Genomic DNA, 19,717 nt, shown 5'->3' on the forward strand with positions numbered 1-19,717 from the left:
ATGGGCAAAGTGCAGGTCGATGGGACTATTTGGCATGGACTTGAGCCGAAAAGCCCCGTGACTGTGCTGTAATGGCCACACGCCCCGTGACTAACAGGTGTAATGAGGGGTTTGTGTGAAGGCAAACAGGCGTTTTCACTCCGGTTGGGAGCGTTACCTTTGACTGCGTGGGAGCTGGGACCAGAGGGCGGAGCGAAGGGCGGTGACGTCATCACGCACCCCGTTCCCTGCTTTGATTGACAGGGGGACCGGCAGTTGCGAGTCAGTGGGTCCCGGAAGCAGCGACGGGCGGCTGGCGGTGACCCGAACAACGGGATCGGGGCGTTGCTGGCCGGGGAGGCGGCGGCTGGGATACAGAGGGGAGGGAGCAAGCGGCGCAGAGTGGGCGGCAAGTCGGCAACAGGAGACGCGAAAGGAGGCTAGGTAGAGCAGGCCGAGGCCCGGAGAATGGACCTGCCGTGGCTGCTGTTGGCCCTGCCGGCGCTGCTGCTGCTCTCGCTTTGGCTGCTGAGCGGCACCGTCCGCTATTACTGCAAAATGGGCTTCTACTACTCGTGGATCATGGCCTTAGCCGTGCCCGTCATCCCGCTGTGCCTGTGGAGGGGCCGCGACGTGCAGAATATGAGGTACCGCAGGGTGGGGAGAGGATTTGGGCGGGATGTGGTGTGGGGGGTGGGGAAAGGTGAGCTTTGGGGCAGGAAAGGCGTGGGGTCCTGGTTGTGGGTAGGGATTGAATGCGACGGAAGGCTGGAACGATGGGACCTGGTCTCGGGGAGGGGTGGGGTGGGGTGAGGCCTGAGATGAAGGTAGGGAATGTAACATAGCCCCAAGGAAGGTATAGGGTGGGGAAGAGGTAAGGGATTGATTGGATGGCGTGGGGAGGAGGAGCATCGCAAGAGTGAGTGGGGTGGGATGAGGGGCCCCGTCCGGGGAGGAGGTGGCTTGGGTTTCCATATTTGCAAGGAGGCACAGAAGTAAAATGATTTGATCGAATCATTTTTGGAATATTTATTCAAGAGCTGCTAGATTATAAATAAGCACCTGTTTCACTGACAGTATTGGCTTCCCACCAAGACTCTGCATGGGATTCCAGTACTTACTTGACCATTAGCGTCTGGAGTATGTAGGCATGGGTTATCACCGCTGTGTGTAATACAGGAGGAAAAATGTCAGCTTTAGTGATTGAAATACTAACATTGTGTTTGTAATATCACAGAGGTAAACAGCATAGAAACAGGCCTTGGCCCATAGTCTCTGGCTGCAACTCCATCTATGCCTCTTATCATCTTGTACACCTCTATCAAGACTCCTTTGTTCCAAAGAGAAAAGCCCTAGCTTGCTCAAACTGCCCTCACATGCTCTCTAATCCAGACGGCATCCTGGTGAATCTCCTCTGCACCTCAAACACTTCTACACCCAGTCCTTTCATCAGAACTGAGCACCGTATTCCAAGTGTGGTCTAACCAGACCCTTGACTCAATGCCCTAACTAATGAAGGCCAGTACACCTTGTGCCTTCTTGTCCACTTTGTCAGCTTTGAGGGTTTTAATGGACATGGACCCCAAGACCCTTTTTTCCTCCATACTGCTAAGAATCAGGCTATTTTCCCTGAAAATTTGGCCTTCCTAAGTGAATCACTTCACGCCATCCTGGGTTGAACAACATCTGTCGCTTCTTAGCCCAGCTCTGCATTCAGTGTCCTGTTGTAACCTGTGATAATATTTACACTATCCACAACTCCACCCTCTTTCTTGTCTTACAAACCTACCCTTCCGTATGTCCATAAGACATAGGAGCAGAATTAGGCCGTTTGGCCCATTGTGCTGGTCAACCCCCATCCTTCTGTCGTCTCCCTGTAACGTTTGATACCCTCACTAATTAAGAACGTACTGAACTCTGCTTTAAATACACTCAATGACTTGGCACGCACGGCCATCTGTATCAATGATTTCCACACATACACCACCCTCTGCCTAAAGAAATGCTTCCTCACCACTGTTCTAAAGGGCCTTCTTTGTATCCTGAGCCTGAGTTTCACCTCTACAGGAAACATCCTCTCCACATTTGCTCTATCTAATCTTTTTGATAGTTGATAGGTTTCAATAAAATTCCCCCACCCCACTCTACTAAACTCCCACAAGTACAGGCCCAAGCTATATAAAACGTTCCTCATACGTTACCCCTTTCATTCCTGGGATCATTCTCGTGGACCTGCTTTGGACTCTCTCCAATTTCAGCACATCATTTTGTAAATAAGGGGCCTAAATGCATCTTTCCTGTATTACCACGGGCTCTTTATCATGTGTAGCAGCCAAGTGTGGTATCTTGTTTAAAAAAAAGGGTGATTTATTATCACAGCATGTATCCACACACAACTCAGATTTCTCCAGGTAGCCACGAAACAAAGAAAGAACATAGTCATTCAGAGAGACCATCAAACTCCCCCCTCCCCCACCGCATCCTGATCGTCAACCCCGTAAACTCCCTTCCCCCTGCACAAAATGCCAACCCTGTCCTGTACAAAACACAAGAACATCGACCACCCCCGCACAATACGGAATAAAATTTGACCCCCTCCCCCCCTCACAAAATGCAACAAGAACCTCGAGCCCCAAACAACCCCTCCCTCCACTATAAAAAGCTAACAAAATGCAGCAAGGACATCAACCCCCAACTCCTTTCCCCTCGCACAACAAAACAGAAAAGGGATGAAAAACTCAGAACATAAAAACCATGAGGCTGAAAATGTCTACAATCCATAAAAGCAGTAGTCCAGTTCATAAACGCAGACCCACAGTAACATCCTTTGACATCCCTGAAAAAGGGGGACACCACACGAATGCCAGGGCCTGCCTGCTTGCCACACCGAGCCCCACAGCGATAGGCCATTCACAGGCTCTTTCTCTGGCAGCGATCAAAAGGCCGATAGTTGGCGCTGAACCCTTGCCTGCCTTCTGAAAATCCAAGAACATCCACTGCCTCTCCTTTCTCTCTCCTGTGTATTATTCCTCAAAGAATTCCAGCAGGTATGTCAGGCAAAATTTCCCTTTAAGGAAGACATGCTGATTTTGGCCCATTTTATCATGTGCCTCCAAGTACCCCAAAACCTCTTCCTTACTAAAGGACTCCAAGATCTTTCCAACCCCAGAAGTCAGGCTACTGGGCCTATAATTTCCTTTGTTTTCTCCATCCCTCCTTAAGAGTGGAGTGACATTTGCAATTTCTCAGGCCTCTAGAACCATTCCAGAATCTAGTGATTCTTGAAAGATCACTACTAATTCCTGCACAATCTCTTCAGCTACTTCATTCAGAACCCTGTTGTGTAGTCCATCTGGTCCAGTGACTTGTTTACCTCCAGAACTTTGTTTCCCAATCACATTCTACTAAGTAATAGCTCCTACACCCACCTCTGCCCCCTGACACTCTCAAATTTCTGACGTACTGTTGTTGACTTCCACAGTGAAGGCTGATGTAAAGTACTTATTAAAATTGTCTGCTATTTTGTTGACCTCACTATTATCTCTCTCATGTCATTTTCCAGTGGTCCGATATCCACTCTCACATCTTGTACTCTTTATATACCTGAGAAAATTTTGTATTGTATCTTACATTAATAGCTTACCTTCATATCTAATCTTGGCTTTTGTCAATTGCTTTTTCTGTTGCCTTCTGTAGGTTTGTAAAGGCTTCCCAATCCTCATCTTCCCACTAATTTTTGCTATATTATATGCCCTCTCTTTTGCTTTTATGTTGTCTTTGACTTTTTAAGCCACTGTTGCTTCATCCTCCCTTTAGAATACTACTTTGGGACGAATCTATCCTGCAAGTTCCAAATTGGTCCCAGAAACTCCGGGCTTTGCTGATCTGCTGTCATCCCTGCTAGTGTCCCCTTCCAGTCAACTTTGACCATCTCCTCTCTCGTGCTTGTGTAGTTCCCTTTACTCCATTGTAATCCCGATACATCTGATTTTAGCTTCTCCCTCTCAAACTGCAGGGTGAGTGCTGCCATATTATGATCACTGTCTCGTAAGGATACCTTTACCTTAAACTCCCTAATGAAATCTGTTTCATTGCACAACTTCCAATCCAGGCTTGGCTTTACCCTGGTGGGTTCAACCACAGGCTGCTCTTAAAAAGCCATCTCCTAGGCACTCTACAAATTTCTTCCTGGGATCCAACACCTACCTGATTTTCCCAATCTACCTGCATATTGAAATCCTCCATGACTATTGTAACATTTCTCTTTTTAATCAAGTAAAGTTTATTATCATTTAACTATATAAAGTATATAACCATATAATATATATATATATATAGAAACATTTCTTCGAACCAGGGTGTACATGCCTTTTATATCACCCATTGTAATTTGTACCCCACATTCTGGCTATTGTTCAGAGGCCTGTATATAACTCCCAGTAGCGTCTTTTTACCCTTGCAGTTTCTTAACTCTACCCACAAGGATTCTGTTTCTTCCAATATTATACCAGCTCTTTCTAAGGATTTGATTTAATTTCTTTTATGTACAAAGTCAGTCACCCACCCCCTCTGCCTACCTGCCTGACCTTTTGATACAATGTATATCCTTGGATGTTAAGCTCCCAACTATGATCTTCTTTCAGCCACAACTCAGTGATGCACACATAACATATTTCTAACTGTGCTACAAGATTGTCTGCCTTATTCCATATACTGCGTGCATTCAAAATACAATGCCTTAACTGCTGTATTCACCACCTTTTTCAATTTAGTCCCCATGTTATTGGAAGTTAAATTCTTACCCCTTTCTAAACTTCTATTTTTTTTATTTATTCTTGAGACCTCCTCCTGCCCTCTCCTTCCATTTTACTTTATCTTCACTTTTCCAAACTGTTGAACCTCTATTTAGTTTTGGGACGTACTTCAATCCATGCCACTGACTGCTGTTTTGCCGTATCCATTGTCTATCCTTCCTCGCAGTCTCACTGCACGCTGTATCTACTAGTATACCAACCGTACCCATCCTGTGCCCTTATCACTCTGGTTCCCATCCCCATGCCAAATTAGTTTAAACCTTCTCTAGCAACTTCTATTTTCTTATCCAGGTCATTTATAAAAATCACAAAGAGCAGGGTTCCCAGAGTAGATTCCTGCAGTACATTACTTGTCAACAACCTCCACCTTTCAACCATTCTCTGCCTTCCAAGGGCAAACCAATTCTGAATCCACACAGCCAATTTTTCCTGGAGGAGCCTAACATGGGAAAACTTAGCAAACGCCTTACTAAAATCTATATACACCACATCCACTGTTCTTTCTTCATCAAAGTGCTTTGTCACATATTCAAATAATTCAGTCAGGCCTGTAAGGTATGACTTGCCCCTCACTGAGTCATGCTGACTATCTGATACTGTATCAGATTATGCTTCTCCAAATGCTCGGAAATCTTTTCTCTAATAATCAATAATTTGCCCAGTACTGAAGTAAGGCTCACTGATCTATAATTCCCATGATTATCTCTACTCCCGTTCTTGATCAGATGAATAATACTTGCCATCCTCCAATCATATGATTGTAATGGGGCCTGTGAAGTTGCAAAGTTCATTGCCAGAGGTGTGGCAGTCTATTCCCTCCCTTCCGGCAGTAACCTGTGATATATCACGCCTGTCCCTGGGGTCTTATCTATCTTAATATTTTTCCACCTCATCCTCTTAATATCGATATCAGCCTGTCGTCAGAAACGTCAAGGTCTCTCTCACTAGTGGATATTGAATGGTCACAACGCTGTAGTTCCAAGTACTGACCACTCCTCCCTTATTCCTTTTTGCTTTAAAATGGACACCCCTCAATCCATCCCACTGACTGCAGTTTTCTCCCAATCACTGCCGATCCTTCCTCACAGTCTCCGTAGTTGCATCTACCTGAAGGCCAGTTGCCCTGTCATTATGTTTTCTATCCCCTCCACCAAATTAGTTTAAACCTCCCCAACAGCGCCAACAAACTTGGCCACAGGGATATTGGTTTGCCGTAAGTTCAAGTGTATTCTGTTCTTTTTGTACAGGTCCTCCCCCAGACAGGATCCCAATGATCCACAATTCTGAAATCCTGCCCCCCCACACCAATTCTTCAGCCACATATTCATCGGCTGAATCATCCTATTCTGACACCCTTTCTACCCTTGAAAGCCTGCTTTTCAGCTTTCTACCTCATTCCCTCTTCAGGACTTACCTATGTTGCTCGTGCCAGTATGTACCAGAACTTCTCACTGCTTATCTTTGAATGAATTTTTTTTAACAACCTGAGAGCAGTGAGATGTTTTCACAGTCAACATCTCATGGTAACTTGGTGCCATCTAGACGGTTGGTTGTGAGAGCACATGATGTTGGGATGATACTTTTTGAAATCCTTATGGACCTAGTGTACACATCAGTTTTGGGGTAGTAACCGGTTGCAATAACAATGCTGTTTAGAAATGTTATTTGTCATAAGATTAATATTAATAATTTTGAACAGTTTTATTTCAATCTGATTCTGTTATGCCGTTATTGACAGTAAAACAATGAAAATAAGAAATGGGGCTCATCCTTAAAAAAAAAAGTCCATTCTTATGTTAATCATAAATCAGTGTCAATCTGTGCTCAAAATTACCATGGCATGTAAGAGAAATTTTAGTAGATTATCACCAATTTGGACAAAGGTTTGCCACTCCTACCTTTTCACTCCATGGAATGTACAAGAAGAAACTGTGATTTAGCTGAAATTCAAAACAATTCGGATGAAAGGTTTTGAGTTATGGCACTTTGGAGTGTGGCGGGGGGGAGGGTTAATGAAAGAAGAAAAATGCTGTTAATGGTTGACTCTTTAATAGGATTTTAGATACAGAAGGATCTTGGGATACAAGAGGCTGAAAGAGACCGTGTGTGGATAAGGTGGTGAAGAAAGTCTTTGGTAGGGTTGTTGATTACAAGAGTAAACAAGACATGCAGCAGCTACAGGCTACGTCTATAAGTTCGTAGATGACGTTTGTGCCTCAAATGCAGTCATCTCACAACCTAGCCCCGGCTGAAGCAGAGGTGTGATCCCTACTAAAACCCCAGCACGCTGCCTTCAAGTCTGGATGCAGAACCAGTAGCAACCTCATTCTAGGCATCAAGGGGGCAAAGGCTGCTCGTGCACATAAAGTTCAGGAATACTTTGTCCAATTGTAATCCCTGGCGTTACTAACTGTGTACGGAAAAAACAGCATCGACTGTTGCAATGATGCCTTCCTTCCTTAGATAGATAGATAGATACTTTATTCAACCCATGGGGAAATTCAACTTTTTTTCCAATGTCCCATACACTTGCTGTAGCAAAACTAATTACATACAATACTTAACTCAGTAAAAAAAAATATGATATGCATCTAAATCACCGTCTCAAAAAGCATTAATAGCTTTAAAAAGTTCTTAAGTCCTGGAGGTAGAATTGTAAAGCCTAATGGCATTGGGGAGTATTGACCTCTTCATCCTGTCTGAGGAGCATTGCATCGATAGTAACCTGTCACTGAAACTGCTTCTCTGTCTCTGGATGGTGCTATGTAGAGGATGTTCAGAGTTATCCATAATTGACCGTAGCCTACTCAGCGCCCTTCGTTCAGCTACCGATGTTAAACTCTCCAGTCCTTTGCCCACGACAGAGCCCGCCTTCCTTACCAGCTTATCAAGACGTGAGGCGTCCCTCTTCTTAATGCTTCCTCCCCAACACGCCACCACAAAGAAGAGGACGCTCTCCACAACTGACCTATAGAACATCTTCAGCATCTCACTACAGACATTGAATGACGCCAGCCTTCTTAGGAAGTACATTCGACTCTGTGCCTTCCTGCACAAGGCATCTGTGTTGGCAGTCCAGTCAAGCTTCTCGTCTAACTGTACTCCCAGATACTTGTAGGTCTTAACCTGCTCCACACGTTCTCCATTAATGATCACTGGCTCCATATGGGGCCTAGATCTCCTAAAGTCCACCACCATCTCCTTGGTCTTGGTGATATTGAGACGCAGGTAGTTTGAGTTGCACCATATCACAAAGTCCTGTATCAGTTTCCTATACTCCTCCTCCTGTCCATTCCTGACACACCCCACTATGGCCGTGTCATCAGCGAACTTCTGCACATGGCAGGACTCTGAGTTATATTGGAAGTCTGATGTGTACAGGGTGAACAGGACCGGAGAGAGTACGGTTCCCTGCGGCGCCCCTGTGCTGCTGACCACCGTGTCAGACCTACAGTCTCCCAACCGCACATACTGAGGTCTATCTGTCAAGTAGTCCACTATCCAATCCACCATGTAAGAGTCTACTCCCATCTCCGTTAGTTTGTGCCTTAAGATCTTGGGCTGGATGGTGTTAAAGGCACTAGAGAAGTCAAGGAATGTAATCCTCACAGCACAACTGACCCCCTCTAGGTGAGAGAGTGATTTGTGCAGCAAATACGTGATGGCATCCTCCACTCCCACCTTCTCCTTATATGCAAACTGTAGAGGATCCTGGGCGTGCCTGGTTTGTGGCCTCAGATTCTGTATTATCAGCCGCTCCATGGTCTTCATCACATGCGACGTCAAGGCAACAGGTCTGAAGTCATTCAACTCCTTTGGTTGTGGTTTCTTCGGTACCGGGACAATACAGGATGTCTTCCACTGTCTGGGTACTCTTCTCTGCTCCAGGCTCATGTTGAAGATACGCTGTAGTGGTTCTCCCAGCTCAGTCGCACAGGCCCTCAGTAATCGTGGGGAAACTCCATCCGGTCCAGCCGCCTTGCTGGTACAGATCTTCCTCAGTTGACCTACCACCTGTGCAGCCGTAATCCTGGGCGTGGGCAAGGTCTCCTATGATTGGCTATTTTCCTGTGAGGGAAGTAAGCCTGGTGTGGATTTCTGCGGTGAGGATGAGATTGAGCTGTCGAACCTGTTGAAGAAGTTGTTCAGCTGGTTCGCTTTCTCCACATCTCCACTCATGTTCGCCCTCCGCTTTGCACCGCATCCGGTGATGATCTTCATCCCATCCCACACCTCCTTCATGCTTTTTTTCTGCAGCTTTAGTTCTAGCTTCCTCCTATACTGCTCCTTTGCCCCCCTTATCTGTACTCTGAGTTCCTTCTGAACTCTTTTAAGCTCCAACCGATCACCATCTTTAAAGGCCCTCTTCTTCTGGTTTAGGAGGCCTTTGATGTGACTAGTGATCCAGGGCTTATTATTGGGATAGCAGCGAACTGTTCTAACAGGGACAACTGCATCCACACAAAAGTTAATATAGTCCGTTGTGCATTCAGTGACCTCCTCAACGCCCCCACAAAGCCCCCCTTGCAGTACATCCCAGTTAGTAGTACCGAAGCAGTCTCTCAGGGCCTGTTCAGCTTCAGGAGTTCACTTCCTAAAAGAGCGTGTGGTAGTGGGATGCCTCATCACAATTGATTTATATCTGGGCTGTAACAAAACCAGGTTTATGCTCCCTTCCTCTACCTATTGAGTCAGTACTCAGTGAGGCCCTCTGAATCAGGCATGTGCTAGAGATCCTCCTCGCCACTGTTTCAGGTGTGATGACCAGTACCGCACTCGATAGTTGAGCTTTTTAATATTAACTTGTAACATGACCTCCCTGCTCTTGCCCTAAGCAATGTTCTGGAAAGGAATCATATATTTGTTTGTTGCCAAAAACCAGTGCAATGTGTTTATGTTCTGCTTCCTTCATAAAGGAGCGTCAAGCTCATATAGCGTCAGTCATTGAGTGCAGCACCACAAATGTGTCTCTTACGGTGGTAGTTATAATGGAACTTGGGATGGCCAGCCTGATTACTGGTTTGTACAGTGACACTGGGCAATCCATGCATATCAGACCAGTACATCCATATTAGTATGTTTTCCACACACATTCGTATGTTCTGCTTAATTTTTATTGGAACATTAAATACATTTATGTGGTGTTAGTGAAGTCAAATCACTTTGTAAATGATTGGATTTGATTTTAAATTGATTGCCAACGATGATGAATTGTTTGGTTGTAGGAAAATGACACTTTCTTGATGCACAAGCAGGTTAAATTGCTGTTCATGCTTGATAACTTGAGCAGTTCTGTAAATTGACCCCACAGGAACAGCTGGATATGAAGTTGCCTTCGGTGAGTGTCTGTTTCTGAGTTGGAGGTGAACTTGGTTGGAATCTGATTATGTTATTTGATGGCCGACATTTAAGGACATATAAGAAATACTTAAGCATATAAGAAAAAATGGATGTCTGTGTAGGAGGGAAAGGTATGTTAGAGGTCGACATAATGTCTTGGACTGAAGGCCCAGTACTGTGCTGTAGTGTATGATGTTCTAAGCTGCTGTAAATCAGCTCACTGCAGGCTTTGAAATTGAGGTCTCTTCCTGCAATTTTTATGTTGTTTTCCCTCTTTTAGAAATTAAGAGGGCTAATTGTTATGAAGATTGCATCCTGGCAGTGATCATAACTGCCTACTGCCTACTGCCTACAGGAGCGTGTGCCTGAGCATCTTAAGTTGATGCTTAATGCTAACGCGAGTCTTGTAGTGAAATGGTGATAGAAGTATAAATATTCAAATTTGAATTGCTTCTGATGGCAGTATTTGAAGCAAGGGCATTTAAGGGCATGTTTCATCACTCATTGCAAGGCTCTGTTGTATGTTGCTCTCTAATTAAAGTGTTAATTGCAGAAGAGATTGGGACTTAGTCCTTTAAGTACCTTTTGGTGCTTTTGGGAAGAGAAATTTCTTGTCTGCAATCGGGATGCTAAACAGTATGGATGCAATAGATGATCTACAGTACCCTTCGGCATCTTTTGTGCATTGAGAATGTTGCGTATGGGAATCCAAAACAAGAAATTCTTTTAAATTCTCTCCTAATTTTGCTAATCATCTGACATCCCAGATTGTATCTAGTCAAGAAAAATGTATGGTAAATTACATAGTTTGTTTACAAATTAGTATTTATATTTTTCATTGATAAAATCTTGCTGGTTATGAAAGGGTATAGAATTTTCTATTGAGTAGGATTATGATTTGTTTGATGATAAGGAGTTTGCTTGGTTATGCCCTACCACCCCACCCAACCCTTCCAGTCTGATTATCTGCATTATGAATTTCATTGCCCCATACTGAGTTATAGTTCTTGATTGTATTTGTGGTTTTGTTCTTTCTGCTCTAGGATAGTCCGAAGTGCGTTGCAGCATGTCAAGAATTTGTATGGAATTAAACTTGAAGTGAAGGGATTGGAGAATCTGAATGTCAAGGGTCCGTATGTCATCATCTCCAATCACCAGAGTTCTTTGGATCTGATGGGTAAGGATGGCTAGTCTCGTGTAGCCAGTCTCCATCAGAGAGTCTTGCTATTTACTATCAGTGGTTTTGACTATGGATTTTGTGATATTGACAAAGAAGACTTATTTGTGGTTTTAAAAAAAAACTAAATCTGCCTTTCCTAAAAAAAAATGGAGTGAAGGGGTGGGGAAGTGAGTTGGTTAATGCAGAACTTGCTTTCACCACTGCCTTTGGTGTCTTAGCCAACTGGTCTTTCCTCATGCACATGAAAACAGGCATACTCTTTGGAGACTGCACCTCTGAACCCCCTAGCATTGAGACATCCTTGGCTGAATTCCAAGCCCAGTTGATTGCAGCAAATTGTACTCTCCTGTTGCCGTTTCTGTCAGCTTGGAAACAGCAAAAAGATTAATCCTCTGGCAAATCCATCGCTCTAACTCAGTTAATATATTCTATGAGGCATTCAGGATGTTTCAGAAATTATCTTTAATTGAAATTTTAATGTCCTTTAAGGGGTCTGAGCTCATTACTTTGCTCCTCAAAAAAAAAAAATAGATTAATTGGGCCAAATGTCCTTGTACAGATGACTAGTTTGAGTTATTAGCCTAGTGCAACCTGATGGAGACTATTAAAGCATAGATGGGAAACCAGCAGTCCTAATTAGTTGGTGACCTACCCAGGCGTCACTGCTTGTACTCTGAAATTGCCATCCTCCTGAAATTTCAGAGTCAAAGCCAAATATGATTTTGTAAGTGACGATTTTGAAAGGCAGTCCTTCCAGGTATAAGACAACACTTTACCTACAAGTCTGGCGGGGTCAGCTACTGTTCAGTATTCCCAGTGCAGCCTTCTGTACATCAGTGACACACGATTTATACTGTGGGACCACTTTGTTAAGCATCTTTGCTCTGTCCGCAGCAGGGAGGATTTTCTGGTGGCCAACTGCTTTAGTACCGCACCCCATTCCCGTTCCAAAATGTCAGTCCGTGGCCTCCTCGACTGCTATGATGAGGTCACTCAGATTGGAGGAGCAACTCCCAGTATTCCATTTGGGTGGCTTTCAACCAAACGGCATGAAAATAGGTTTCTTCAGCTTCCTGTAGTTTTCTGTAATCAGCCCATTCATTATCGTCAGTGTGCCAATTTCAACAACATCCTTGTGAAGACACGAGACTGCAGATGCCGGAATCTGAGGAACTTAGTACATCTATGGACGGAAATGAGCTGTTGGTGATTTGGGTTCAAGACCCTTACCCTTGTGAATCTAGCTTAATCACATCTTTCCCGTAGTGTGTTGTGATCAAACAGCACACACTATTTCAAGTGTGGGCCCACCCACATCTGGTCCAGTTGTATCTTGATGTCTCAACTCCTGTACTCTGACCTGACTGAAAAAGGCAGGCATGTTATTTGGTGCTGTCACCATCCTTACTTTACTCCTTGATGTCTATTCTGCAACACTCCCCAGGGTCCTACCATTCACTGTGCACGTCCTGTTCCGGTTTAACTTGCCAAAAAATAATTTTGCGCATTGAGTTCCATTCCACCTGCCTTTCCTTTCCCCACATTTCCAGTTAATCTTGATCTTGTTGTAATCTTAGACAACATTCTTGAATGTCCCATTAATTTCTGTACCATCAGTAAACCCACTAATCATACCACCTGGATTCTCATACAAATCGTTAATACTAATGACAAATAATAGAGGGCCCAGCACCTATTCCTGGGGCAACCACTGGTGACAGGCTGCCAGTCTATAACAAAACACCCCTCCACTGTCACCTTCCTTCCACCAGCCAATATTTTGCACATTTGGAGATCTCACCCAGGATCCCATTTGATCTCATCTTCCGACTCTGATCCTGAAGGGCACCTACTCTCTCCTTTGTTATCACTTATCTTGGATATACTTTTTTTTTAAATGATTTTTGTTGGCCTTGTCTGCTTGCAGTAGATTTCAAAGGTACATTTAATGTTAAAGAAATGTATAAAATATACATCCTGAAATGCTTTTTCTTCGCAACCATCCACATAAACAGAGGAGTGGCCCCAAAACATGAATGACAGTTGATTGTTAGAAACCCCAAAGTCTCCCCCAACTCCCCCCATGCATAAGCAGCAGCAAAGCAATGGTCCCCATCCCCCCCACCAGCAAAAAAAAAAGCATCAGCACCCACCACTGAACATCAAGCATGCAGCAAAGCAACAGCAAAGACACAGACTTGCAGTACCCGAAAGACTACTCCTTCACCCGGTATTCGACATACCACAGGCTCTCTCTCTCTCCCTAATAAGGGAAAAAGACATAACAAGCAACCTGCTGATTTACGATATTAAAAGTCCATGGTGTCGCTTTTTCTGAGCTCTATGCCCAAAGATCTCGGGTCTCTGGGCACACAGCCAGAGATCTTCCAACTCCCAAGACAAACCGATTTTCTGGCAGGACACTGACCTTCGGTCTGCCCGTCTCCAGAGCCACGAGATCTTGGACCTCCAAAGGCGAGCTAATCTCTTGGGCCGCTCCTTGGCATATCATATACGGCCAGTTGTGAAACCCCAAGTGCGGGTCCCATTCCCACAAAGACACGCTGACTTTGGTTCACTCCAAGTCAGGATCTTCAGAAGGATTCTGAAAGTGGAAAATAGAGATATTAAAGATGGAAATTGAGCTGTTTCTGAAGATGCAAGCAAGGGAGTTGCTGTTTAACACCGTTATAACTAAGCTCCATCCTCTCCGAATGCTTTTCTGATAGATTGCAACCTGAATTGCAGAGTAGTACAGTAGGAATAGAGGCTTTTTGGCTCAAGCAGTCCTTCCTGTTAATGTAAAACTCCATGGTCACTTGGAGAGCTGTTATTTGGTGAACCATGGTCTGAAAGCCCTGACTCTCTTCAGCATTGTAGAAGTAAATGAGATATTACCTTCAGTACAACATGTTAAGAGACTGCAGTTTAATACATATAGTTATAAGTAAGTTGTAATTTATACTCTGTTGCCATAACATTATAACGTTAGAAAGTTTTTGACAACAGACCATTTGGCCAAACAACTTGCCAAATTCCTATTCACATAGTGTGTTGAAATAACTATCAAGTTTAGATTTGAAAGTCTCTAGTGTACTCTCTCAACTACACAACTAGGTAGTTTGTACCATGTGTCCACAACTCGCTGTGTAAAGAAATGCTTCCTGATGTTAGTCTGAAATCTCCCTTTAACCAGTCCTTGTTAATAGATTAATTTTGAAGCAGCAGCTGGCATCCACCTTACTTATGCCCTTAATGATTTTGAACACTTCTATTATGTCCCCTCTCATTCTACGTCTACTTAGGCTAAGAAGACTTAATTCTTTTAAAAAGCAAACGTGAGGAAATCTGCAGATGCTGGAAATTCAAGCAACACACACAAAATGCTGGTGGAACACAGCAGGCCAGGCAGCATCTGTAGGGAGAAGCACTGTCGACTTTTCGGGCCGAGACCCTTCGTCAGGACTGTAGACCTAGAATGAGTTTAGTCACCCTTCTCTGAACTCTCTCTGGTGCCTTCACATCCCTCGCACAATATGGAGACCAAAATTGTACACAGTACACAGAATGTGGCCTCACAAGACATTATACAACTTAAGGAGAATGTCTGTAGACTTTAACTCCACTGAGCGTATTATACAACCCAATATTCTGTTAGCCTTCCTGATCACTTCGTTTCATTGTCTAGATGTTGATAAAGGTGAGTCTAAAATAACTTATGAGCTCTGTAAAATATTCTTGATCTATTTGCATGTTTTCTTGCGGATCTTCCCACCCCACCCTCTTCCATCCCAGAGCCTGGTGCCTTTTGCTTTCTAAAATCATGGTCGGTAGATGTACTGTGACTGCGAGTTGCCTGTAGTGTGCAGCTGAGCGGTTGCAAATGTGGGGAGAATAGGTTACAGGATGAATTAGTGGGGGATGGGATTGTTTGTGAGCTGTCGTACACTTGATGGCCTGAGTAGCTTACTAGGTCGTATCATAAAATGGAAGCATTTTACTTGGACAGATTGCTGCAACTGGTAAATTGGGGAACATGATACCAAAACTGAAGGTCCTTTGAATTAAGAAATAATTGCCACCACAGACAAACTGCATGAGGTGCTTGACTACAGATGGCTGAGACAGTCCTTTTGCATATGCAACATCCTTCAATTACCATGGTGTAATTGAAGGATGTTATATATGCAAAAGATTGTGGTTTGGAATAGCAGTGTCAGCCGAAATATAATATGTAGGGTAACAGTGATCTTGTGTGCTGCAGTTTCTGTTTTTCAGACATGTTATTTCTTGCTTTGCTGTAAAACATCACCTGCTGTTTGGTTTCCTAATGAAAGGATTGTGATAACTGTTTTGCTTACAAGGGATGATGGAAATCCTTCCGGATCGCTGTGTTGCAATTGCAAAGAAGGAACTGATGTACGCTGGCACTGTGGGTTTGGTGTGCTGGCTCGCTGGCATCATCTTCATCAACCGGCAGAAAAAAACTGATGCAAAAAGTGTGATGACAGAGGCTGCTCAGACCATGCTGAAAGAGAATGTGAGTATGTGCTAACGTAACATGTTGTCCTCGTCTCCATTTGTTTGATGTGACATTAAGAATCTGTGACAGTGCATTAAAATTGCTCATGTTTTAAATGTAGACAGGTGTAAAACAATTTGTAGATACAAAACAAAACCTTGGTGTTGATGACTTGCTTCAGTGATTGAGTGGGCAAATGAAGATCTTAATTATCACAGAAAATACAAGTATTGAAGAGGATAGATCATTGCATAAAGATTTGAATTATTCAGAGTGATGCTGTATAATGACAATACATTCCTCACAGGATGTGCCCAATCCTCACAGCTGTACCCTTCCCTCCCCTTCCTGCCCTTCAATGATAACCGTCTAGAAAGAAACGTTTCTAGTAGTGTGGGTATAATGTAAAAAAGTACTGCAAGGTATTTTAGCAGCTTCTTTTCTAGTCTCCTCAAACCTTTTAATATATTCATTGTTTCTTCCCTTGTATCACAAAATGCCAGAGGAACTCAGCAGGCCAGGCAGCATTTTGTGTGTGTTGCTCGAATTTCCAGATTTTCTCTTGTTTGTGATTTCTTCCCTTGTGTGTAGTTTTTGTTTTTCCTCAAGTAGGATGCCACAGTAGCATAGTGGTTAGTGCAACACTGTTACAGCTTGGGGCTTTGATTTGCTCCCACAACCTAAAGACCTAATCTACCAGTTAGCAGATCATTATAAATTGTCCCTGTGATTAGGCTGGGCTGGGGTTAGATTGGAGGATGCTAGACCGTACGGCTCAAAGTGCTAGAAGGGCCTATTCTGTGCTGTATCTTTGAATCTTTACTGCTAATTCCACAAGGTAGTGTTTACATAGAACAGCACCGGAACACCCATGATTTTTGTGCTGAGCATGATGTTAAAGAAATACCTCATCTGTCTGCATATGATTATTCCTACATGTCTTTCTAAATGCCTTTAAATGCTACTATTGTACCTGTTATCACCACCACTCCAGCAGCACATTCCAGACACCCACCACTTTGTATTTCAAAAAAACTTGCTCTGAATGTTTCCCTTAAATTGATTCTCATGTATCTTAAAGCTGTGCTTTCTGGTATTTACCGTTCTTTTTCTGGGAAAGAGACTCAGACTGCCTACCTTACCTATACCTCTCATAATCTTACAGAAAGTGAGATGAAAAGTGTTCTTGCGATGTCAGAGTGAAGGGCAAGGGGGCAGGATTAGGAAACCTTGGCTTCGGAATTAGCATCAGATTTTTTTAATATCACTGACCTGTGACATGAAATTTGTTGTTTTGTGGCAGCGATACTGTACCAGGGCATAAAAATTACTACCAAGTTCCAGAAAATAAGTTGTGCAAAAGACAATATTGAGAAAGTGTTCGTGGACCATCCAGAAATCTGATGGTGGAGAGGAAGAAGCTGTTCTTAAAACATTGAGTGTGGGTCTTCAGGCTCTTGTACTTCCTCCCTGATGTTAGTAATGGAAAGAGGGCACCTCCCTGATGATGAGGGTGTTGTCACTGATTAACTGGATTCTTAACTCACAATCATTCCTCAATCGTACTTTCTTGTGCGCAAGGAGAATAGCACGACTCTTCTCATCACACTGTTCTGAAGTCTAAATAGAGAAATCCTATTTTTATACAGAATTGACTTGTAGTTATGGATGTTGACCATTTGGTAAACTGTATCTATATTCTTACCCGAAGTTACCCTCTGTCTCCTACAAGAGTCTTTAATGATGGAAACCTCCACCATGAGGCACCACCTCTTGAAGACATCTTCAATGGCGAGGTGGGTTGTTCTGCGGATGGAGTTGGCTGAGTCTACAACTCTTGTAATCCTGTCCGGTGGACGCTTCATACCAGGCTGTGAAGCAGTCAGTCAGAATGCTTGGAGGGACATTGAGTTTCAGGACAGGAAGAAGGAAGCATATGTCAGGTGTAGGCTGCTGACCCTTTAAAAAGTATTAGCGATGTAGGAGTGTGCTTTAGAAGGAAATCAGGAGGGTAAAATGGGAACTTTCCCTTGACAGATAATAGATTCTATATATATCAGAGCAAAAGCAGTCTGTAGGTCCCCTTAAAGATCAGTGTGGTAATTTGTGTGTGAAGTCACAGGAGACAGGCTTGAATATTTCTTGTCTCTATTTACCGTGGAGAAGGACAGGGAGGGTGGGGAATTCAGAGAAGAGAACAGAGATTGGATCCCTCCCCCAACCCACCAACAGACACTGAGACATTATGACCTGCAGATAAGGGAAAAGTGCAGAAACAACAGGTTCCAGCCCCTTGGCATGCAGCACCTCATATACCGTCTGGGTAGTCTCCAGCCCCTTGGCATGAACACTGAATTCTCCAGCTTCTGGTAATTCCCTCCCTCTCCCTTCCCCCATCCCACTTTCACTCTGCCTCCTCCTCCAACTGCCTATCACCTCTCTCATGATTCTGCCTTCTTCTACTACCCATAGTGCTTTCCCCTTGCATTCCTTCTTCACCTCTCCTGCCTATCCCCTCCCTGCTTCCCCTCCCCCACCCCTTGATCTTTCCTCTGATTGATTTTTTTAACCTGGCACCTTCCACCCTCCCCCCATCTTCTTTATAGGGTCCCTGCCCCCTCCTTCTTCAGTCCTGACGAAGGGTCTCGGCCCGAAACGTTGACTGTTCGTTTCCACGGATGCTGTCTGACCTGCTGAGTTCATCCAGCGTGTTTGTACAGGTTGTTGTTGTGGGTGACTCCAACATCCCCAATATAGATTGCAATCTTTTTAGTGAAGGAGATTTAGATGGGGCAGAATTTGAGGAAGAATTTTCTTTGACAGTTTAACGTTTGTTCATCCTGCAGCATGTGGGAAATCAGGGATACTTCCAGTGTCCCTGACGACTATGTGTGCAGGAAGTGTGTCCAGCTGCAGCTTCTGGCAGACCGCATTGAGCATCTGGAGCTGCGATTGGATTCATACTGGAGCATCTGCGATGCTGAGAAAGTCGTGAATAGCACATTCAGTGAGTTGGCCACTGGTAAAGGCTACACAGGCAGAAAGGGAAGGGGTGGCCACTAGACAGCGTAGCAGTAGGCAAGTAGTGCAGGAGTCCCCTGAGGTCATCTCCCCCCTAAACAGATATACTGTTTTGGATACTGTTGGGGGAGATGTCTCATCAGGGGAAGGCAGCAGCAGCCGAGTTCATTGCACCATGGGTGGCTCTGCGGCACAGGAGGGAAGGAAAAGGAGTGGGAGAGCTATCGTGATAGGGGATTTGATTGTAAGGGGAATAGATGGGCGTTTCTGTGGCCGCAAACGAGACTCCAGGATGGTATGTTGCCTCCCTGGTGCAAGGGTCAAGGATGTCTCTGAGTGGCTGCAGGACATTCTGGAATGGGAGGGTGAACAGCCAGTGGTCGTGGTGCACATAGGTACCACCAATATAGGTAAAAAACGGGATGAGGTCCTACAAGGTGAATTTAGAGAGTTAGGAGATAAACTAAAAAGTAGGACCACAAAGGTAATAATCTCTGGATTACTACCAGTGCCATGTGCTAGTCAGAGTAGAAATAGGAGGATATTTCAGATGAATACATGGCTTGAAAAATGGTGCAAGGGGGAGGGATTCAAATTTCTAGGGCATTATAACCAGTTCTGGGGGAGGTGGGACTGGTACAAACAGGACGGTCTGCACCTGGGCTGGACTGGAACCAATGTCCTAGGGGGAGCGTTTGCTACTGCTGTTCAGGAGGCTTTAAACTAATATGGCAGGGGGATGGGAACAAGTGCAGAGAGACAGAGGGGTGTAAAATGAGGGTAGAAGCAAAAAGTAGTAAGGTGAAAAGTAAAAGTGGCAGGCAGGCAAATCCAAGGCAAAAATCAAAAAGGGCCACTTGG

The 19,717-nt window shown here is 44.2% G+C and overlaps 1 protein-coding gene across 1 annotated transcript in view; it reads left to right on the forward strand.

Annotated features, from left to right (window-relative positions):
- The first annotated feature begins 237 nt into the window (after positions 1 to 237).
- Positions 238 to 19,717, forward strand: part of agpat2 (1-acylglycerol-3-phosphate O-acyltransferase 2 (lysophosphatidic acid acyltransferase, beta)) — a 37,027-nt gene continuing 17,547 nt past the window's right edge. The window contains exons 1-3 of the mRNA XM_073052054.1: positions 238 to 626; positions 11,177 to 11,310; positions 15,678 to 15,853. Coding sequence (XP_072908155.1) covers positions 448 to 626; positions 11,177 to 11,310; positions 15,678 to 15,853 — 489 coding nt within the window. The 5' untranslated portion in view covers positions 238 to 447. The remainder of the gene's footprint in view (positions 627 to 11,176; positions 11,311 to 15,677; positions 15,854 to 19,717) is intronic.

The sequence above is a fragment of the Hemitrygon akajei genome, chromosome 7, assembly GCF_048418815.1.
Source record: "Hemitrygon akajei chromosome 7, sHemAka1.3, whole genome shotgun sequence".
NCBI classification, from domain to species: Eukaryota; Metazoa; Chordata; class Chondrichthyes; order Myliobatiformes; family Dasyatidae; genus Hemitrygon; species Hemitrygon akajei.